Below are 23932 nucleotides of genomic sequence, written 5' to 3'. Positions count from 1 at the left end.
AATCACTATTTCTGGAAGTTCAGTGTGTCACTTAACAAGTTCATTCTTTATATTATATTTAAAATTTATGGATATATCTGAGAAAATCACAAGATCTTAAATAATTTTGTTCTGTTTAGCACATGTAATGAATAGAAACTTAATCAGGAAAATGTCATACTACAAAATTTCTGAATTTATCAAAGGTTTAGAAAGTTGCTTACTCTGCCATCACTATAAATCCGAAAATTTATCTTTCTAAGAGCTGCCCTGTCCAAAACCTCTTTGACTGAGCATCCACACGTGATCGTCAAGGTATCAAAGAACAGATCATGATGTAGTTTATGACCAGCTCGCCTGAGACCTATAAAAAACAGTAAGTTAATTCTATTATATGCACACTGTATTGTTTGCTCAGGCGGTAGTTGTAGAACAATACTATTTATCTCAAAAGTAAATGCTTTTACATAATGAAGCAAAATATGCCCCTTGTGTAAAGAGGAGCAAAATTATCACCTTTTTACCAAAATGTCATTGTATATGAAATGCAACTAAATCAGATTCAAACCTAAGTAATAAGGCAGATTGAGTCTAGGGAAGGTCATTCTGATACATCAAATCTGACATATATACAGCAGCAGAGTTGGTATATGAATGCAAGAAGGACAATATAATAAGACTGGAATAATATGGAATTTATTATTTATTATAATAAACAGATACTAATTTATCTGAACCGTCACAGTTGCCATAATAAAGACCTAAGTTTTTTTGCAGTAGCAAGAGGTCTTCTAGCTAAACATAAAGCATGGGTGTTTCTTACAGTAATCCCTTGGTTCCAAACATTCCAGTTTGGTATAGCTCCTTCTGACAGCACCAGTAGTGTTATCAGTGAAAAAAGCCCCTACCACACCACACAGTCCAGATGCAATTATTATTTTCTGCTACAGATTCTGTGCTTATCTTCAGCTGTTAAGCTTTGGGAGTTCAATGTTTGTAGCAGGTATGATACTCCACCCATTTTAACTGAAGTGCTTCTATTGCTTTAATATAATTTATTACCTTCCTTTGTTATGTTATTAATGCTCTGTGCAGATTCCTGTGTGTAAACTAGGATGGTCCATCAAAGAACTAGATGCTGGCAAACATCAGTTCAACAGTATCAGCTAGAGACTCACTCTGTAGACTTCTGTAAATTACCCAAGAAAACAGAAGCAATGCCTGCAATTTTTTATCACACAGACATCAAATTCTTGGATGTCATTACCAGAACTACACAAAAAAATCAGCTATGATTTTGTATTAAAATAGCCTCTCTCAAGTTGAGAGAACACACATCAGCTGGATACCCCTGCCCATCCTGTAAACTCAAATTTAAGATGTGTTATTTAAGGGGTAAGGATTTTAGAACAATTTCTGTAAACACTAAGTACACACCTTCAGCCAAGATTAGAGCAGCATTGTGCACTCGTCTTGCAATGTGCCTCAGTCCATCAGACCCATGGTATATACCAAACATGGCTGACATATTAGCCAGAAGAGCCTAGGATCCAAACACAGTTTAGGACATTGTTCTTGTGAGCAAAGACTATCTCATGTAAGTTTAGTTTCTTTAGCACCCAAAGACAACCACATATTCTTAGCTGAAGTTAAAGCTGCTTATATATTTCTTACAAAACAAAAGGAAGAAAAAGCAAAATACTTTTATAAAACTGTAAGGACTGATTATTAATTCAATGCTAATTGAAATGTAACTGTTTTAACAATTAACATGTACTTAAATTCAGCTACTGCAACAAAGACTTTTGAAGACTTTAAAGTCAAGCCAGTCTCACAGGAACTCATTGTTTAGAATCAGTACCAAAAAAAAAATATAGAGTACTTCCTGAATACTAAGTAATTAAACTTCTGTCAGTAATAATAATCTCTCCTCAAAATCTGTCACAACACTAAGAGCAGGAGGAAGGCAATGACAGAGCAAAAAAAGTTATGACTCTGTCTGTCTGGAGGTCTGTGGAAGTATGCTGAAGATAACTATTTTGGACACTTACTTAACCATGATACCTTCCTGTAAAGATATCACTTTGGTGATGCAATATTCTTGAATCAAATAACATAGACAAAAATATAAGTTGTGACAATTTGAATAATTAGTTTTACAATTTACAAGTTTATTTCTGTTGCCTTGAGTTGGAAATTTCAGACCACTGAATTCCCTTCTATTTTATGAAGAGTTCTGTATCATTTATAACAAACACAGCACTACTCATGCTACAAGACAGAGAGATTCATGACACTGCAAGAATCCAGAACTACAGCAAGGAAAGAGAAAGTAAAACTCTCTTTTCAAGCAGACCCCATTGTTCAAAGGACTCAAACCAAATAAACAAACACCAGAATATTTCCATTTTCTTAATTTTCTACTAAAATCTTTTTAAAGTAAAGCTTTGTTCAACTTTGCTCAACTTGTTCATTTCCAGCACTGAAAGCAAAGTGTAAGTTACCTGTGCTGTGCAGATGTTGCTGGTAGCTTTATCCCTCCTGATATGCTGCTCTCGTGTTTGCAAAGCAAGCCGGTACACTTCCTTCCCACTTGCATCTCTAAGTCACAAGTGAAAATGTTGCTTCTGTTACTTTAAAATTACAGGGCTTTATGCATGCTAACCTGAAACTAGTTATCTATCTTCAGAGACAGAAGGGTGATGGAGAGAACAAAGCGTAACACAGGACAGTTGCAATACCAAACAGAGCAAGAATAAAGAACCTCTGGATTTCTGTTTATATCATAGCTGGTCAGCTAGAGCACAGAGTGAAATTCTAGCTACAGGAGAATTTGGTTTTTGCCTTAAAATGACACAGATTATTGCAGCTATTTTATCTGAAAAATAATATAAATTTAAAATTCCCAAGTTTATTGATAACTATGAATGTTTCAGTTATTTTGGTTGCTGAAGTACTTCTGGATAGCCTCTGTGCCAAAGACATGCAGTCTTCCTAGTAACAATTACTTTGCATTTCAATTATTACTAGTTAGACATCTGTCAAAATACACCGTACATCACCACCAGCAGCTATTAGAAGAGGATTTTGCACACCATTTCTCTGCTTTGTTTAAGCATAACTAAAATTTGAACTAGATTAAGTTCCTTCTAGATTATTTTGGAGTTTCACTAAATTTTACATTTATGTTTCATTTATGTTGTAAGATTGGATGACAGAGAAAAAGGTCTAACAACACATAAAATGTGAAGTTAGTTTGCAAAGCTTCCTGCCATCACAGTGAATTCACTCTGCTTTTGGTAATCTTTTCATCCCACAATGCCACAAGACCTATAGACAGTTGCACGCAGATGGAATTCTTGAAGCTTGCTTCCTCAAAACTGATGGCAATTTTTATTCTAACAGTTTTCAAGAAAAAAGGGTTCTCACTACAACACCATGGTCACCTGTTGTTCACAAAGGGTGCACAAAATAGCCATAGTGTGTTTCTTATGGTTTCTTATGTATTACTTTGACCTCTGAGGGGAGACTTTAGATTGGATATCAGGTAAAAGATTTTCAAATAAAGGGCTCTAAAGCATGGGAATAGGCTGCCCTAAGTGACAGCATCATTATCACTGGAAGTCGTCCAAAAATATGTGGGTATGGCTCTAGAGGACATGGTTTAGTGGTGAACATTTAGTGGTGAATTTTAGTGATAAACTGATAGTGGGACTTGATGATCTGGAAGGTGCTTCCAACCTTAAGGATTCTAAGACTCCATGACTTCAACCTTCACTTAATGCAGAGGGAGCCCTTACCTTGTGACTCCCACCATTCTGCCTGGCATCATTCTCACCAGATTTTCCCTGACAGCAAAGAATGCAGCGTGGGGTCCCCCATAGCACAGCGGGACGCCAAACCTCTGGGAGTTACCCAGGACAACATCCACCCCAAACTCTCCGGGAGGCTTCAGAATACAAAGGGCCAGAAGGTCAGTGGCACAGCAGGCAAGAGTCTGAGAACAGAAATGCACAAAGCAGTCAGCCTCTCTTCTGAAGGAGTGGTATTTACACAGGAGCTAGGTTTTTAAATTTAGTTTCAAACAGCTCCACATCACTTGCATGGAGTTGAAGTGTAATGGTTGTAATGGTTATCAATGGCATGTAGCTGAGAGGGTATCTCATTAACACTTAATTTCTATAAACATGGTTGTTTGATGCGTCAGATTGATGTCTGTCTGACCAATAAAATTTACTTTACCCCATTCTGATGAGCTCTTTCAACAAGTTCAGAAAAGTCTTCAATCTTCCCTTCGGTGTCTGGATACTGAAATAACACTCCACTGACATCCTTTCCACTGAAATCCATCTCATGAGGTAATTTGAGCTCAGTAGTAACACCTGTATAACTGGAAACAAAAACATGCAGAAGACAGGATATTCAAACCACTTCCAACCCTGAAGTGATACTTAATAAGATGGATTCATGGACTCACATATAACTATTTTCTTTAGTATACAGAGAGTTGAAAATATTTGCAGCACTTAACACAGAAAGTTTCACGTCATGGTATATAGTATTGAAGAAGAATTGCATTTAATAACACCATAAGAAATACAGAGCAAAACAAACAGAGAATGCTAAAGACGCTTCCTAGTAAAAGAAAAAACAACCAGACTGAATTCAACAGTTATATGTATACAGTTGTGCAACAATTTAAAGAAAAAATAAAGTATTTTCTTTTTATCATATGTTTAGTCTCTATTTAAACAGCTTTAATTTCTTTGTAGTTGTATTTGATCTAGAAGTAATGCCAAATAATAACAGACTTCTGCTTTTAGTTTGCAAAGAAAGCACATGCCAGAAATGTTAGGTATAGGGCAAAAAGGCACAGATGGTAAATGATTCAGTGTAAGGGAAAAGATACAGTGAAAGATGGAGGAAAACATTACTTTGCTCTAGTTTGGACCACAGCTATAGTTTGAGGATGGCATCGGGCATCTACATAGAACTTTCTCCTTTTGTTGTGCCTGTCAAAAAAAAAGAAAAGAAGGTTTACACATCAATATCCATGGAAATAAATCAGCTTATTTTCTAGAAGTGAGTTTTCCCATGTAAAAAGGCAGTTTAAAATGTTGGTTATTACAACCCAATTAAGTGTAAGATTGGACGATGTTTCTGGCATGCTTACATTAAGAAAGTTCATTTCAGACATTCAAATGAGAATCATACACGACAAAAATTAAAACTGATTGTGAAACAGAACAGGGACCTAATTTCAAAAGCCATAGGAATAGCTCCACACACACACACCCTCTTTCAAAGGAATATAATGGTGGTTTTTAATACAGATTTTTCAATGTTGCCCTGGATAAAAAAAACCAATGAACCATACAAGCAGGTAAAGGGAGATGAAGAAAATGGGTCCTGCCCACAGCAGTGGGGATAGAACTATGTGATAGAACTTTAAGGTCCCATCCAACCCAAACCATTCCATGATTCTGGTAAGACAATTCCCTAATTTTTGCTGGTAAGCAGATTTTTATGTCATACTGAGGCTTTAAACTACTGAATAGTTAGAAAACTATTTTTACGCATACAAAACTATGATTACACAGTCTCTGCTGTGTAATCACCTTCTTAATACACAGTTCTGCAGTGACCTTCAATCACTTCTCATATTTCATTTGATTTGCAAATCCCTTTTACATGGCCCTATAACAGGCATACATGAAAGCAGATTTGGATATACCAGTAACAGTTTCAGGAATTCAGAATGATATACTCTACTATTACTTAAAGCTTCTTTTAATCACTGATGGAAAAAGATAGTGCACATCTTCAACCTTCATGGACATAAGAGATTCAGGACACAGTCTGTTAGATTGTGTGATAAAAGGTCCTGTGCATCTCCTGCAGAGTGGCAATGGCGGGTGGGGGAGCCCAAATAACACCCTGTCCCTGCTGCTCCCAGGTGCTTCTCAGGGAAAATCAGCCCAACAGAGACTCATCTCCACAAGCACAGAGGAGCAGAGGCCACCAGGCAGGTGAGAACTCTAATTAATTAATTATCCCAAACAGGCACACCATCTGGGTGCTAACCCCCACTTGGCAAGTAGACATTATGGGACGCATGGGAAGAGCATTTGGGAATCACAAACATGTCTTATTGTGAGATGTTTAGGGGGGAAATAATACGGCTAAGTGAGCAACAAGTGTAGCAAAATAGGGAAGTAAGGGGATAAACTGGGACAGTCACTCCTTTCACAGATAAGGGGACTTTGTATTCTGTGTGTGTGTATATGTGTGTGTGAGTGCCACTGGAGCCAGACCACAAGGGATCCACATTTCCATAGCACAGCAGCTGAAACGACTGGAGTGAGTGCCAGCAATGGGAGCAGCACATGAACCACCAGAGTCCTTGTGTCTGTGGTGGTGTCAGTGGCAGCAGGTGTGTCTGGGTGCCATTAGCTGGGCTGGTACCCTAGGGCAGGGCAACCAGACTCTTCCCAGTATGTTCATGTTCTTTGTCATTGGGAACAGCACTGTGGAATGTGGGTTCATCAGGGTGAGAGGGAGGGATCCCTCCCTGGCCTCCAGGCAGAACTGCTTTCACTGCAGCCAGGAGATTGTTGGCCTGCTGGCCACAAGTAAGTACACACTGCTAGACTGTGTTCAATCTGGTGTCACCCAAACCCCACAAAGGCCTTTTCAACAAAACTGCTTTCCAGGCTGCCAGACCCCACCATGTACTCCATATGCCTGGAGTTGCTTCTCCCCCAGCTGCAGGACTTCGCTCTCCTCTTGTTGACCATCACAAGTTCCTTTCAACCCATTTTCTCCAGCCTGTCCAAATCCCTCTGGAAGGCACCATGACGAGTCTATCAGCTGATCCTCCAAGTTTTGCATCATCAGGAAGTTTGCTGAGGATACAGTCTACCCCACCACACAGATCATTAATAGAACCCAGTGCTGCCCCTGTCTTATAGCAACTGTTCTCCACCTAGAGTTCATGTCACTGACAAGAATCCCTTGGGCCAACATTCAGACAGTTTTCCACTCTGGGAACCCAGAAGCATAGGAGTTTTAAACTTTCTGTGCTTTCTTACACTGACCCCCAGGAGAACACTGCTTTGACTTGAGGCCTTGGAGAAGGCTTCCAAATTTGAGCGATGGGGTTAGAATCACTGGTGTGTAGCTAGAATAGGAGTATGTAATTTCACATGGTGAAGGGTTTTGAATTTGGGCTTTTTAGAATATAATAATAGGTATGGGACAAGTTGGAGGTTCTTGAGTGTTGTCTCTTTCTGTTGTCTCTTCTTTATGATTTGAGGCTGTAGTTTCTGGTTGGATAGTTAGTGCTATACTGTGGGTCACAGGTGCTTGGTTATTAGGTCAAAAGTACAAATAATATAGGTATTAGCTCTTTATTGGACTGTTTAGCTTTAAAAGACTTTGTAACTAGCTAGATTCATCTCCATTTACTTGCTTTTAGCTGGTAGATAGAAGTGTTGCAAAACTCTCTGTACTTTAGATCAGATTTAACAAACAACCAAGTCCGAACATGAGAAAATTTGTCTCCTTCGTGTTTTTAATCCTGACTCTTGGTGAAGGCCGAAGAAAATGAAGACAAGCCACTAATTAGGTGGTGCAGCTAACCCATTACATTCCACCTCTCTCTCTCCCACCTCATTCAGCCCATAATTTTTGAATTCTCTTTTGAGATTTAAGGGACACCCACCGCTCTCCCCTCCCCAGCCAGCCACTCAACTGTAGAAAGTCATCAGGCTGGTCAAACATGACCTCCCTCTGTATTAATTCATGCTCATAACTCCTTATCCCCTCCTTGTCTTCACTTGTCTGGAAATGGTTTCCAGGGCTAGCAGTTGTTCCATTACCACTGAGGGATCAAGGTGAGGCTGTCTGGCTGGTGGTTCCTGCATCTTCATTCCTTCCTTCCTGGAGACAGCTGTGTTGTTTGCTTTGCTCCACTGCTGAGGCACGTCTCCCAGTCACTGTGGTTGTTCAGAGACAATCAAGGGTGACTGGTGATACTCATATTGGTATCAGGAGGCTCCCTCAGCAGGGAACCTGTGTAAGTCCAGTTTGCTTAAGTGTTCTCTAGCCTGACCTTCCTCCAACAAGGTTGAGTCCTCCTTCCTCTAGAATTTCTTCTATGCCCTTAGTTTTCTGAAAGCCTTAAATGTCTGAGTTAAACATTTACATCAACAGTAGGAACCTCACTGGGGCATGGCAACATGGACTCTAATTGTTCAGTGAACTGCTCACAGTAAGAAGGCCACACTCAACTTCAACCCGTTGCCTTCACACAGACAGATGCCTTCAGATTCCAAAACGACTTCCTGCTATGATTTACACATACATTTAAACACAGTACCTGTGACATAATTGCATGGCTTCTGCAGCAGCTGTCCCTTCATCCAGCAGAGAGGCATTAGCCACATCCATTCCTGTGATATCACACACCATAGTCTGGTAATTTAGGAGGCTCTCCAGCCTGCCCTGGGACACCTCAGGCTGGTAAGGAGTATACTGGGTAACCCTGTAAGAAAGGAGTTCTGAGTTTGGGCCTAGGAAAATAAATTTGTAACAAAGTCGTGGCCATATGTAACTGAATTGTATCACAGAAAAAAATAAATAGTAAAGTGTAATTCATTAACATTGGAATTTGTTAGAAAACAGTAATTTTTAGATGCTGATATTTTTATCTTCTAGTATGACTATTCACAGGACAAGAATTCTGTTTCTCCAATTTTAATATTGAAATTACTTTTAAAACAGAGATGTAAAGGCATTACGGAGAAGGAACAGAGTAAGTAAAAGCTGAGTGTGGAAGAATTAAATCAAGAGACAATATTCATAGGAGAACGTTTTGTGCAATCATAACTAGATATTGCCACAATTTTTCAATACTGTTTCTTGAGTCCTTTACTTGTAAAGCATTCTCCACCCTTTTAAGAGGAAATGCACTTGGTATTTCACAGAATCAAGCTCAGAAGTATGCAACTTCTTGTGAAATGACAGTTTCCATGTATGTTAGAGGAGGGAAGTCAGACTGATATGTTTCATCTGTTGTCATTTAGTGAACAAAACAGTAGTGGCAATGTAAGCAACTCCTTGAAAAACACAAGTATCTAAGGGAAACAGTCTATTTTAACAGCCCAGAAAACAAAACAGCATGGGTCCAGGGATGAAAGGCAAAAACAGAGGTCAGTCTTTCCTCTCACTGCTGGAAATTTGTCCTGAACAGTAGTTCAGGACAGACTTTATGCAAGATTGAATTTAGAGTAGCAGCCAGAAAGAAGTAAGTGGTAAGTACAAGTACTTGTGGCCCCTGTTTTCTAGTGATGTAAGAAAACAGTATTTTGTTTCCCTAAAAGGGCTGTAGTAACTCTTAGACTTTTGAAAAATTAAGTGAAGGTATAAGTTTTCAAGAAAGACTCCACTCTTTGGAAGCTCAAGTCATGTAAAGTCAACAGAAGGTAAAAACCAAAGATTTTTAAATAACAAGCCGGAGAACTTGGTATTGAGTAAGATGAGAGAAGCAACAAAATAGTAAGGTGAGATAGTACGAAAAAAGCCCTGAAGAAAATGCAAAAGCTAAAAGAAGGAAGTATTCAATATGTGAACTCAAAGTGTAATATGTAATACTAATGTATTCACATACACTATTCTATAAAGTAACAGAAAACAACAGCTACATATAGAGTAGGTAAATACTGATTATTTCCCCAAAACCTGTAGGTTTTTTTCTCATTTTGGCCAGTTCTAACACTAAACTAAGCATTGTCATGTGACTTATATATCATATGACATGTAGTTCACAGATGAGACCATGTCCCAGGCTGCATGCAATTTTGCTAATCCCAACAGTGGGGCTTTTTCTTCTCCACAGCAGCTAAACCTGATGTTCAGTTTGCCAGAACTTTCAGTCTGGGAATGTTAAGATTTCTTTTCTGTAAGGTCCCCCTGGCCACTCAGTTCTCACCAATATAAACTATTCCAAATGCCTTTGCACAAGCAATTACTTCTATTGATTAGTAGAAAAAAACTCCTCTGTACCTAAAGTTTTACAATTGTGCTTTCTCATTTTATTTCATCTAAGGGCTGTTTGTTATATTTTAACTTGCATAAGGAACTAGAATTAGACCAGCAAGAATTAAAACGTGATTAATTGAAATACATTAGAGAACTCCTGCTCCACATAGCTGAGAAGGTACACTATGTTACAAAACAAAATTAATGAAACCTTATGATTTCAATGTTACGGTTTTGAATGGCAAACACACTTGAACAAAACCAAATAATTTTCAGAAAGATGGGAAAAAAATCAACCAAGAAGTCTTGAATTCCAGTATTGCCACAGACAACTATGAAGTTTAACAGTTCTACACATAAAGACAGCTCTTGCAATATAATTACTCTAAGTTAAACACTCATTTTAAAAGGGTTTTTGGCATTTTTAAAGCATCTACATATTTTAATTGATTCTACTTCTCCATAATTTCTTCAAATAAAATATCTGGCTTTAGTCTGTATTCTGTGTTCTGCCTGAATCTATACTACATGGTAAGTGACTTTTAAAAGTAATTTAAAAGCAAACTCTCTAAATGTAATTATTGCACAGTATGCATGTAGTTATTTTCACAATCCAATGCTTTCATTACATTCTGAGTGCTACTGACAAGTTCAATAATTTGCACTAGAGATGTGAAGACTCATGTAGGCATCCTTGGTACAAGTTTGTATTCTTACATATTTAATGTTTGAGGGCAAAGGAATCAAATAAGTTTAACTTTGAGGGACTTTTAGTTGCTCTAGCAAATGCCAAGCAAAGCAAACACAAGTCATGTAAGTGAGACAGAATAGATCAGAAGCAATAAGATTGGTCCTGTAGCATTTCTCTAGGAGCTGCAATGCAGTGTGCCAGCATGGAAAATGTTACACACTCAGCAGAAGTAAGATGTCTCATTTCTTAAACAGCTCCCATAAAGCCTGCATAATTGTTTTAGTACATATGCACACAAACATATATACTTTCTCTCCAACAAACATTTTAGCTTTCACTTTAGCCATCTAACAGTTTAGCTTTCAGTCATCTAGTTTGACTTCACTGGATAGATCAGACTTCTGGATAGACTTTCTCATTCATTTTATTAACACTACATAACTTTTTAGGATTGAAAAGTCTGCAGTTCATTTTGTTCCACTTACTTTCTAACTGTTCCTGTTTTGCTTCTATCAACTGGTAATTTGATTCCTGGTACTGTACTGAAATATTTAGATTGCATATGTCGCAAAAAGTAAATGAAGATAAGCCCAAATATAACTTTTCATACATGTACTTCATAGATTTTTTAACTTCAAGTGCTGCAACTTTTCCACCAGTGATGCAAATAGAGCCAACAAAGCCAAAAATAAATAAGACTTAGATGTTTACAGATATGTAGACGCATTTATGGCAGCCCAACATGTAAAAAATATCTAACTTCTAAGTAACAATGACTTTGTGCATTGAGTAATTCAATCCTTTGGTTTGTTGTGGAGTTTTTTGTTGTTTGGGCTTTTAAAAATATATAAAAAACCTTCAAATACTGATTTTACTAAAATAAAAATTACTCAATAATAAAGATGACAGTTATTTTAATACAGTATAAAAGAAGGACCTGAGTGAGTAGTGATAGGGGAACTTGTAAACTAAATGAGAAAATGCAGGGTGACGTTTCAGTCTGTTGGAAAGTAAGATTCCACATGAAATTTATCTTTTTCTCTTGCATCATTTCTGAGTCACAGTTCTTTGGAAACTGAAATATCAACTGGATGATCAAAACCAAGTACAATATTCTCAGCCTTTTCATAAATGAATTATCATATTATGATAGTTCAATGTCATTGCTGTTCACCAGGGAATTATTTGATCAGATGAGATGAACACACTTTATGGATAAGCATTCAAACCCTCGAGGGTCTCTGGTTTAAAAAAAAGTAAAACAAGAAAGAAATACCAGGAGAATAGACTTTACAATTCTCTACTTCCTTAGAAGTTTCTTACTTCCTTATCAGAAAATCATGATCACAGTATTGCATAGTATTTTACCACCTCCAACCAAATTACATTCACCAGTGAAGGAGGGAACTGTTTTTAATTTAGGCTAGAGTTACAAAAGAAATTCTTTCATTTAGGAGGTAAGTCTGCATACTTCCTTAAATCAAACATGTAATCTTGTATTAGTTCATAATATATAGGAGTTGTAAAAAAAACTCCAATGGCATACTTTACAGAAAAAAGCATTTCTAAAGTAAATTTCTAGCTTTAGTTTGAACATACAGTTCCTATACAGTAGGAGACACATCACTACCAAATATATAAAAGCCTTAGTAAGAAAAAAAAAAAATTGGTGGGACAAATGCATACTTACACACGTGTATTTAACAATAAAACATGGTACATTACCATCCAGCATTCTCCAACAAGTTGCGAGCGATGGGCTGAGGCACTGAGCAGTTGTAATAACCCATGCCTATATAGGACCGCCAGATCTTGTTCTTGCTTGCAATATTGTATAGAGTATCAAGGATTTCATTTTCACCTAATTGGAAATAAATTATGTCAGAATGCTACAGTTACACATAACAGTAACAGTTTTTAACAGAAGTGTCTTCTACCCCAGCATGAAAATAAAATATTGGTGGTGCAAGTGCAAAGAGCAGCAGAATAAAACAGAATAAAACAAGTAAAGAACAACAAAAATAAAGTAATAACCTGGTAAAATATTCTAGGAAAGCTTAAATTCTGCCAGAATTCTGGAAAATGCAACGCCTGAATAATAACAGGGTTCCAAAGCATGTGAAAAGAATAGCAAGAGAAACAGCTGTAGGCAGGGGCTCTTTTTGTGCTAATACAATGCACATTCAACCCAAAACAGACCCATAATAGACATGCATTAAGAAGTATCTCAGGGCACATTTTTTATTAGCTGAATCTTGCAGAATCTACATTGGTTGAAGCCTGCCATCCACAGCTGTCATTTGGTGTTTCTATTGGAGCCATACTTGCACAAACTGGGTTTACACAAGGCACCCAGGAATAACTTCTTAGTATCATTGGAAAATCAACTTTATTTTCTTACATTTTCCCTAAATTGCTGATAAAACAGAACAGGTTTTGTTGTTTGTTTTTCTTTTAAATTCAATTTTATCATGCTTAATCAGACTATTAAAAAAAAAAAAAAGTCAATAAGAGTATTCCTAGTTTAAGACATTCCAGATAAGATTAACTTTCAAATGAGCCTGCCAATCTAGTTCAAAGACATTACAAAATAATGATTTTGAAGTGTACAGAATGAAAGCATTTGCACTCCCTCTCTAGCCCAGCCATAGCTTACTCTTTGGTCTTGCTTCTCAGTGTCCTGAAAGCTGTGCAAAAATCACAGTCAACCCATTCCTAGCAGTCAATGAATAATGCTACAAATATCTGCCAAAGAGTAATATTTTAAAAATATATTAGTAGCTGAGGATTCAGGAAGATGGCCAGTATCCTGTCTTAAGATCACTCAGAAAGATAGGTCAGCCCAACCTAAAGACTTGGGTAGAACTGGACACCAGTCCTCCTGGATGAGGGGAACAGATGTTTTTTCTAACTCTCCCTCCAAATCTGACCTTAGAGTTTGCTGTAATGGGACAGTTATGCAAAGTTCTGCTCCCTCTGACCCACAACTTGAACGTGACACTTTGTAATACAATGCTACAAATCAGAGAAATAGAATGCCTTGGGGCCTGGATGCCTCACAATCTATTTTCTCTCTGTAAATTACTCCAGCCAAAGAGATCAAGCCAGAGTAGTTAATTTTCTAGAATGTAGTGGCAAATCATTATCTAGATTTTGAATTAATTTCTAGTGCAATCACAAATAAGGATATTAGAACTTCAGCTCTGATTTCAAAACTTGGTTTTTTCCCTTTACTCAAGTTGCTACTATTGCATTTAATGCATAAAGTTTTTTTCCTCAAACTCTCCATGTTTTTAATTAATTTCTTCCACAGTCACATTACACCTTTCAATGAGGTTTTTTTACTGATGTCCAGTGCTCATTTTAAAATTCATTTATCCCTGCCTTTTATGCAGTCTTACCATTAGATCTAACATACAAAGACTGATTTCCTAGTTTCAGTAAACAGCAATTTGTTTTTTTTCTTTTTTTCTGGAGACTTATATGCTCATTGAACTCAGCAATGTCCAGGGCAAAGATTCTAAAGCGCAGTGAAAAACTCCACTCCCCAGCACTCTTCCCACAGAGTTTATAAAAAGACAGAGGCAGTTGTTTGTTTAAGTGAGCATTAACATTGTAGAGACCTTCCTCTACCACTTGCAAAAAGTTTGATGAAAGACAGTTTGGTTGCAATTTCAGACAGAGGCTTGTACTCTTGCATAAGTCAAACATCAATGATTTCTTGGAAATGGTAATGAATTTCCTTGTTTAATTCCAAATTGCATTTGAAGGCAGAAGCTGGCTATCATTTAACTTGCTTGCTAGCTCAATGTCAAACACAAAAATGCACTGAGTGCAGTTTCTGCAGTAAACACATACCACAAATACTGCACAATTGACAGACAACTTTCCTTTGTTTGCTCAGATGGGCTTTTCTTCTAGAGTTATTTCTCTGCAATTGTAGCTAACAACTACATGCAGCCACTTATCTTGTACTGGAGATCTCTGAAACAAACCTGCTTGCAAACTGATTAAAGGCACAAAGCCAAAAGCCAAGTGAGGCTGCAAGCAGCTTAGGTAGAGTAGAATGCATTTAGAATACCTACACCAAGAGGTTCCAAGACTGCATATATTTTTAATTATCACATTTTAATGTGAAGACAGTTACACAGCTAATTTTAACCAGTGTGACAAAATACTGGAGGACACACATCTTCCATTCCTGCTTCACCTTACTTACCCTGCTCCTTTGGCCACTATAAGGGCAATGGCAGCAGTATAGCTCAAATATTTATCTCCCACACTTGACATGCCTCTTTGAAGAGACCAGGGATAAAGACTCCTTACCTTTTGTCTTCTACTGCCTTGAAGTACTTCATCACAGTATGTCTTTAGGAAGACAACTCATAAATAAAACTGCAGTCCTGGATAAGGGAAGTCAATAGCCCCTGACTTATCTATTAGGCTGGCTTACCTATGACCAAACATAAATCCATGAAGATTTCATTAATTCAGTGTTGACTTTACACTGGTAAGGTTCTGAATTCAAGACTGATGTAGATAATAGTGAGAGAAATTAACACAGATGTTGGGGTCCAAAGACCAGAGAGGAACAAACCATGCAACAAACCATTCTAACCAGTAGCCCCCAGCACCAACAGGACAGGGTGGAGGAGGTGTAGCTGGGCTCTTAACAGCAGTGGAGATAAGGAGAGCTGGCCCATGAGGACAGTCCAGCAGTGGAGCAGGGTCTCTGCCTTTTGAGGTTTCATGCTCTAACTGGGTGAAGCCCTGAGCAATCTGCTCTGGCCCCACAGCAGAGCTTAGGGCAGGGGCTGGAGACTGATCTGGGTCTCCACCAGTCCTGTGTCTCTGCCAGTAGCATTATTACCCACTCTGTTAAGCCTAGCTTTCCACAGTGTATTCCCATAATGTTATTTGTGAAAGGAGTCTATCTATGTATTGATCACTCTGTAAATAACTAACGCTAATACAAAGGCAGATGAATGTGAAACACAAGAGTGATCATATGTACACCAAAAAACTAATTTTCAGATTCATAATGAAGTGGCTACATTTCCATTTTGGCCTGAGATTGTCACCAAACACTGAAAATAAGACTTTTTCTGCTGTATAAAGTATATAACTTGGAGCATATGTGGTGGAAATGTTGTACTATTCTAAATATATATTAATTTCTTTAAAACTAAATCATATATAGTACCTAAAAATTTGAATTGCATGGTCAAAAAAACCACAGCTTAAGATATTTTTGGTTCTGTTACTAATTTCTTTTTAATTCTCCCAACAATGACATTAAGAAGCAATATGCAAAATGGGGAAATAAAGCAGAAAGAAAAATTTGCTATATTTGAGTAATGGTTGGACTCTGGCCACCCTCACACTCAGCTTTTTGTTTCCAGTGTTCTAAGAAAAAGTGATTGAAATGCTTTCATCATAAACTCATTTTATGGGGTGTACAATAAAGAAGAAAAAATTGCCAACTAAGTCACTGCAGTTGGTCTTTCTTTCTCTCTCCAACTCATTAAAAATTAAGATCAAAGACAGTACTCAGAATAAGGTCCACTGTTTTTGCTGTACTCGTAACTGGAGAAAACTTCCTGAGGGTCTGAGAGGTTCTGCAAGGACACTCCCAGATTGCTACATCTACGAGTAGCAAAGGCAGAATATATCACAAGAATAGTAAGAGGGACTGAGTTATCAGATAGATCACAAAATAATACAGCTATTTTTGCTAGTGTTTCTGTAGTCAGCACAGTAGCGTTGCCTTGAACTTCTGAGGTACCTGCAAAATATGGTACTAGAGAAGAAGAGTGGAAAAAATACAAAGGCAGGAGTTCCAGTTATACAATTTGAACCATACAATACAAAAAGGTTACTATTTTTCTGATATATTTTTATTTACTTCATATCAGATCGTTAAAAGTGTAGCCTCTGAGATCAAGGAAGCAAGATCCTTAGAACAGCTAATAAAAAGAGGACTAATTTATTTCTCTTAGTTAAGTAATTAATTCAATCTCTAAAAAAACAACTAACCAAACCAACAAAAAAATAGAAAAGCAGATTATATTGAAGAAAACTAGTTCCAAAGCTCTGTCAGACACATAACAATAATGCTGTAGGACAGCATAAGGAAAGTGCATGCTCCAGGTGCTGTGTCCATAACTTCAAGATTTGGGCAGAAAGCCGTGGTGCCCTGCCCCTTCTCCCTCCTTTCCCTCAGCCTACCTGTGCCCAGCCTGGGCAGCACACAAAACCTCCTGATGCTGCCAGGAGCCAAAAGCAGGGGCAGACTCAGCAAAACAAGATGCCTTTCCCTGTTCTGCCCACAAGGGCTGCTGCCTGTGAGAAAAGAGCAGCAGCCTGAAAGTGCCTGAGGAGCACAGTGCCCTGGGTGGTACTGCTGATTCTGCACCGTGTCTGGCAACACTCTGGAGGGTTACAATTATCCCTCTCTAAATTATCTCTAAAAATTTTTAACTGGCATTTAAAAATATAAAATCCTACTAAAGAAGATTCACTGCAAAAGGAGTTGCTAAGGTGGAGACACAAATAATCTTTATTACAATGTAACTGCTTCTGAACAGTATTGCTTCTAATGACATCTACACTGGAGACCCAACTGCATTCTTAAGATTTTAGGAACTAATGTTCATAAATTTTAAAATTTGAGAATATGCCTGGGAATGTTTGAGAAAAAAAAAATTGTGGTGGAGTTCACAGAAATATTTTTTTAATGTAACCTTTTAAAATGTTCAAATCCTGAACTAAAAACCAGAAATACAAACATGCACAAGAACTATCCATTATATATAAAGATGGACATATCATGGCAGCATTGCAGGGATAACTATGACTGACATAGATAGTTGAAACCTGTCATTTTGCTATTTCATTTTGCTACTGGAATTCAGTAGCATTTCCAGATGGTTTTACAACACAGTCAGCGGGCTCATGGCAAGAGACACTTTTAAAGTGGCCTTTTTTTTTTTTTTTTTTTCTTTTTTTTGGTCACAAAATGCACATAACTGGTCCCATCATTTTTCATACCAAAGAAAGCATTTTATTTCAGGAACTTCTTAGCACAAGCTACAAACGTTCTCTCCTCTATCAGTGATAATGGCAGTACAAGAAAAAAAATCTGCCAATACAGACAACACTAACAATTATTTTAAAAGCATTTAGAGTATAGATGCACTTGTACCAGCAAAACTTGGCATTTACCAGGTGGGCTAGTCATTCAGACTTAAGAAAAACAGATCATGGAACTATTTAGGTTGAAAAACACCTCCAAGATCAACTCCAACCTCTGTCTGATTACCACCTCGTCATGTAAACCATGGCACTAAGTGCCATGTCCAATTGCTCCTTGAACACCTCCAGGAATGGTGTTCCACCCTGCACAGCCCATTTCAATGCCTGACCATCCTTTCAGTGAAGAAATTCTTACTGATGTCCAAGCTGAATCTCCCCTGGCACAGCTGGAGGCCATTTCTCTTGTCCTGTTCCTTGTTTTCTGCTAGAAGAGGCCAAACCCCACCTGGCTACACCACTCCCACCCTACTCTTGTCAGGCAGCTCTAGAGAGCCTGAAATAAGGTCTTCCCTGAGCCTCTTTTCTCCAGCCTAAACATCCTCAACTCCCTCAGCTGCTCCTCACAGAACTTGTGCTCCACACCCTTCACCAGCTTTGTCAACTTCCTCTGGACACCCTCCAGCACCTCAGTGTCTTCCTCATGTGAGGAGACCAAAACAACACACAATTCAAGTTGTTGTCATCTTGGCATCACAAGCTGAGTGCCGAGTCTGGGGGACAATCCCTGCCCTGCCCACATTATTGCTGGGACAGGCCAGGATGCCATTGGCCTTCTTGGCCCCTGGGCACTGCTGGCTCATGTTCAGCTGCTCTCAGCAGCACCCCCAGGTCCTTTTCCTGTGGCAGCTTTGCAGCCACTCTGCCCCAGCCTGTGGCACTGCCTGGGGTTGTTGTGACCCAAGGGCAGGACCCAGCACTGGCCTTGTTGAGCCTCACACCACTGGCCCTGGGCCATGATCCAGCCTGCCCAGATCCCTCTGCAGAGCCTTCCTGCCCTCTGGAAATGTCTGGATAAGTAAAGTCAAAGACTTTCTCTCTATATATATGTTATGTTCTTCAAGGACCTGAGGAAGCTTCTTTCTTCCACTGAAGAGTAGGTCTATGCTAAAATGTCTAGGAGAGACAAAACAGGTACAAAAAGACTGTGCTTCTACTGTAATAAAAGGTTTTATTTATCATCAGTGGAACATGCAATGCCATATAAACAAGCTCTTTAGCACAAGCTCCATCCATAGGAGACCCTTTTTTTTTTTTTTTTACTTCTATTGCATACACACATTTGATTCATTTTCCTTCTTTCACACAACCTGTGAGATTACCAATGGAAGGATCTGTAATCTTTTCTAGTGACACACACTGAATAAAAACTTGAAGGCTATATATCAAATGTAGACAGCAAATTTACACACCTGAGATGAGGTCTACAGCTAGGAAAGTTTTCCAAAACACCCAAATGTAATTGCAGAGACCTATGATACACAGACGTGCTTTTTATGGTGGGTGTGTGGTTTTCTTGAACTGCATGTCTAATTCTATGTGTAAGGATTCACTTCAATGAGACTTCAACATAAGCTCAGCTGTGTTTGTTATTATAAAGGATTAGCTCTAGCACAGCTCATGTTTTTAGCTGCAAACTCCAATTTGTGGAGTTACTATGACTACATTTTTGAGTTATACAGAAAAGTGAAAATTGCTGTGTTTGTATTACAAATTTTATAAATACTGAAGTGCATTGAATGACATGTTTTGCTTTGCCTTGTTCTGTTCTTTCTTTCCATGTGTGAGTTAGAGAGACAGTGAGAGCATTCATGCAACTAAAAACAAATGCTTAAATTGAAATAGAATACAGTTTTCATGATACTTCCCAATTTTACCATTTCCCTTTAGTAAAAGGTATATGATAGAGAAATAATGCCCCATCCTCACATAAGAAATACCACCCTGGTGATTGGAAAGTGTTCTCTCTAACAGTACATTAAAGAGGAACCAAACTTCACTCAGATTACAATGTCCTGGGTACAAGATGTTCAAAGTGATGCACAATTTTAAACTGAGGATTTAAACTTTTCTTTTAAAAGCTGTGAAGTTTTCTGCTACCAATGCAGGGGAAAACTAGTGACAAATAACTACACATTCAATTATAAAACACAGTCTAGCACACTGGCTGCAGAAGAAAAAACACAGTTGTGTACAGAAAAGAAAAATTTCAGTACCTCATGCAAGCATCTCTTTTGAAAACTCATTGCTGCATGCTGTGCAATGTGAGAATGCATCACATTCTTTCAAAGTTTACTCTAAGGGAACAAGAACAGCATAGCAAGTGGACCAAAATGCCAGTGAACTAAATACACTGCTAATGAGGTCCTGTTGCACAGTGAGAACTTGCCTACAACACAACATCAACTAATGCACCAATGCTCCATTGTGTAGGAGACATCCACTCAAAATTACTATGAAAATCAGCATTTGAGCACTGCATCAAGATTATGGCTTAGGTTGACATCATCAGGTCAGTTTTCAATAATGTGTATGTATTTTAATGCCCACTACCCTGTATCACTTTTATGTGTGTTTTGGTGATGTAAATTTTTTTAAGAGTATAATATTAATTAATAATAGAAACTAATGATTAAAAATTTAGAAAGACATAAAAATTCCAATAAATAATTGTTAGTGGCAAACTGCATTTTACTCTTTCTACTGACCTAAAAAATAATAGCCTAAAAAGTTCTTTTCTTTGATGTCAGTGAAAATCACTTCTTTGTCAGGGAGTACCTTGATTAAAGTACATTAACCATAGCTAAGTATGCCATGCAGTACTTTCAGCAGTTATGCAGACACGAGCAGGTTCTTAAATTCTGCCTCTCTGCCCAGCCTCTCTCCATTTTAATAAGATAGAAACTTACCAAAGACCGAAATACCATTGCACTAATAAAACATTTTAGAGGTAGAAACTATCAGTCCCTGTTGTATCCCTCCTGGCTAGAATCCATCTTTTCAGGGTCTAGTTTCCCTGGCTGCTCATTGTGGTGCTGCCTCTCATGTGTGATGTCATCTCAGAGTAACCAGATTGAACTGGCCAGGACCCTCACCAAAGCTGCAGGCCTGAAGTTTACACTCAAATTACAGCACACAGATGAGCAATGAGAAAATGCCAGCAAGAGGAATCAAGCTTTCTACAAATCAGGCAAAGGATTTTGACTCAAAAATGAAGTTAATATTGACGTAAGTGGATTCCATATCTGAATGGCCATTGAGCTTTGTTAGTTTTAGTGTAGTTATTTAGAATTGGGGATTTTTAAGTGTTTCTTCCACTTACAGGACTATCAGCATCATGGTCACAGATACATAAAGTACAAAAATATGCCCAAAAATACACTTACGCAGGCAGAAATTTAGTAGCGTGCTTGCTAACTCTTAAAAACCTTAATATCTAAAACCTCACAAAACCACATCAAGTTTTCTACAGCAATTTGCTGAATTGCTGTAGGGCAACAATAGCTGACTCAGATGTTTAGTATTCCTGCAGTTTAGCCATAACATTCAATTAGACAGATTTAAAATTCTGGATATTAGTCTACTGTGTACCCATAATATAGAGACACAGATTTTTCATGTTATTAAAAAATGCAGGTTACCATTGGGTTGGGTCGTGAGGAAGGAATAACAAAGAAATCCTGCAGATACATAAGAATCACCAAAGGACAGCGGCCCGTTTGAAGTCCACACTAACGGGACGATTTTTAGTCACGCTTTTCCCTTCACATCAGGCTCGTGGGACAAAGCGAAGTCAATTGAGAACTTGAGCTCCAAACCGGGTTTTCGAGCAGCCCCTATCTGCTACACGTATTTTCCTGCCCATTTCCAAGCAATAAAAGCAGCAGCCAAATTACTCCAAGGAGCTGGTCGGAGAAGAATGAAGTGACGGTGATCGTGGTGCTTATTTAAGCCTCAGCCTGCACTTTTGCCTGTCGGTACGATCGGACCGCTACACGTGTCAGCGGGGACACCGGGGCAGGGCGGGCGCGCCCCAAGCCCCCCCACCCCCACGGGCGCTGGAATGGACCGCGGGAGGGCGCGGGGAGTCCGGGACCACCGCGGGCCATTCAGTCACTTACAGACGTGGTCATCCATCCTCAGCGGCCTCCGGAGGCGGATGCTGGCCGGGATGGTTTTGTCCATCAGCTCCTCGACGCTCTGCAAGAAGCGCCCGCACGCCGCGGTCAGCCCCCGCGGGGCGGCACGGCCCGCTCCGGGAGCGCCCGGCCGCGCCGCCCCGCCGCCTACCTGCACCCCGACGGTCCGCAGCATCTCCCGCTTCTCCTGCTCCCGGGGCCCGATGTGCCGCCGCGAGAAGTCATCGTGCCGCGGCAGGAGCTGCTCGATGCACCGCGCCGCCTCCCCGCCGCCCCAGCGCCGCTGCCCCGCTGCCGCCCGCAGGTGCGGCGCCCCGCGGGCCGCCAGCCGCCCCCACCAGCGCCCGCAGCTCTGCATGCCCCCGGCACGGCCCCACAGCGCCCGCAGTTCCGCTCAGCCCAGGAGCGCCCGCAGCCCCGCACGCCCCGGCACGGCCCTGCCGCCGCCGGGCGCTCGCACTTGAGCGCGGGGGGCGGCGCGGAGCGGCCCCCACCGCCCGCGCCAATGGGGCCCGGGGGCGGCGCCGCGCCCGCCCCGCCCGCCGCCACCTGCCCGCCCGCCCCGGCCCTGACCCCCCCGGCCGCGCCGAGCATCCCCCGCCGCGCTGACCCGCCCCTGCCCCCGGCCCGAGGGCACACCCCGGAGGCCATCTTCCCGGGGGGGAGGGCTTTCGTTCACAAAAGCCTTGCTCGGGTAGGAGAAAAAGGGTTCTGTGTTCCCTTAGCAGAGCGTGGACTTGCTTTCGAGTGGCGAGCTTTAGGATCAGCTGTTCATAGCTGTTACCGGCGCGTGTGTCTGTGCGTGTGAACTTTATTACTGCTTTACCTTTTGGTGATGTTAGTCTTGGGGAGTGGAGAGGTAACTGGAACTTTCCTCCATCTTTCAGTTCTTTTTCTCACTGAGGATACTAGCATAGTTACAAACTTGTATCTTTATTTATAGATAGATGCCTACATTTCTTCGTCTTCCAGAACTAACCCCAGAGTTACCACATTGAGGATATATATTTGAATCAATATTTAAATAAAATAACAGTGAAAGAAAAAAAAATCTTTCCAAGATGTTCATTAATTTCATCTTAATTGTATCACAGATCTACTGCCTTCTGAATTTAGTACACTAACTGACCACTAACTTGGAATGTAAAAGAAAATTTACTTTGCACCAAAGATCACTGATTCATGCAAGCTCTCCATTCCTGTAGTAACCATGAAATTACTTCTCTGATATCATCTGAGTTATTATATATACTCTGTTATAAAAGGCCCTCACAAATGCCAGTATCTATTTGGAGTAATGATTTGAGTCCCTGGTTTCAAAATAAGAGATTCTCAAATTAAGTGAGATGAAGCTTGCTTCAACAGCGAAGCTGTTTCCTGCAAGGGTTTGTGATATAAATCAAATAGTGACTTTAAGTGATTGCTATTAAAATATAAATGTAGTGCTTTTCTTCTCTAAATGTATATATTGCTTCTTTACAAATATGATAGTAGCATGAAGGAAATTAAAAGTTTGCTATGGATTTTATCTTGAAATCACATGAGTGAAATAGAAATGTTAAAAAATAACAATAAAACATTATAATAACAAATTAATTCCTATTCTGAGTTTGTTCTTACATAATTCCTTTTTAAAGCAATTCTAAGGGTTTTTGAAAAAAACTTGCAGATTGCGTTCAAATATTCTTTCAAGTGATAAGTGTTCTTAAAAATGTATCCCTTTTCTCTGGCAGGTGTCATCAGGATGATATTTCATACAAACTAAGACATTCAGCTCACTCAAAATGGTAACTTTGAATTGGTTCTTCAATGTGAGGTCGGAGTTTTATAGCTGTCTGTAGTGCCTTAGGAAGTGAAGTCTGAGGAAACAGAGAAGCATCCCAAACAATACATTTTCTATCCATATATCTTCATTTTCCAAAACTAACCCCAGTTTTAGTTCAACTTGAAAAATATGCATTGGAGCAAGAAGACTGGAGAGATATGCCAC

General features: G+C 39.4%; 1 protein-coding gene across 1 annotated transcript in view; it reads right to left on the bottom strand.

Annotated features, from left to right (window-relative positions):
- Nucleotides 1-22357, bottom strand: part of LOC306814177 (glycine dehydrogenase (decarboxylating), mitochondrial) — a 35722-nt gene extending 13365 nt beyond the window's left edge. Inside the window, exons 1-10 of the mRNA XM_079330016.1 lie at nt 22094-22357; nt 21925-22003; nt 12437-12572; nt 8360-8524; nt 4914-4991; nt 4222-4369; nt 3780-3976; nt 2484-2580; nt 1417-1522; nt 204-343 (exon numbers count right to left, since the gene is read on the bottom strand). Of these exons, the coding sequence (XP_079186142.1) occupies nt 204-343; nt 1417-1522; nt 2484-2580; nt 3780-3976; nt 4222-4369; nt 4914-4991; nt 8360-8524; nt 12437-12572; nt 21925-22003; nt 22094-22300 (1353 nt within the window). The 5' untranslated portion in view covers nt 22301-22357. The remainder of the gene's footprint in view (nt 1-203; nt 344-1416; nt 1523-2483; nt 2581-3779; nt 3977-4221; nt 4370-4913; nt 4992-8359; nt 8525-12436; nt 12573-21924; nt 22004-22093) is intronic.
- Between the last annotated feature and the right edge of the window lie 1575 nt (nt 22358-23932).

The sequence above is a fragment of the Erithacus rubecula genome (assembly GCF_903797595.1).
Source record: "Erithacus rubecula genome assembly, chromosome: Z".
NCBI lineage: Eukaryota > Metazoa > Chordata > Aves > Passeriformes > Muscicapidae > Erithacus > Erithacus rubecula.
This window is presented reverse-complemented; position numbering and strand designations above follow the sequence as displayed.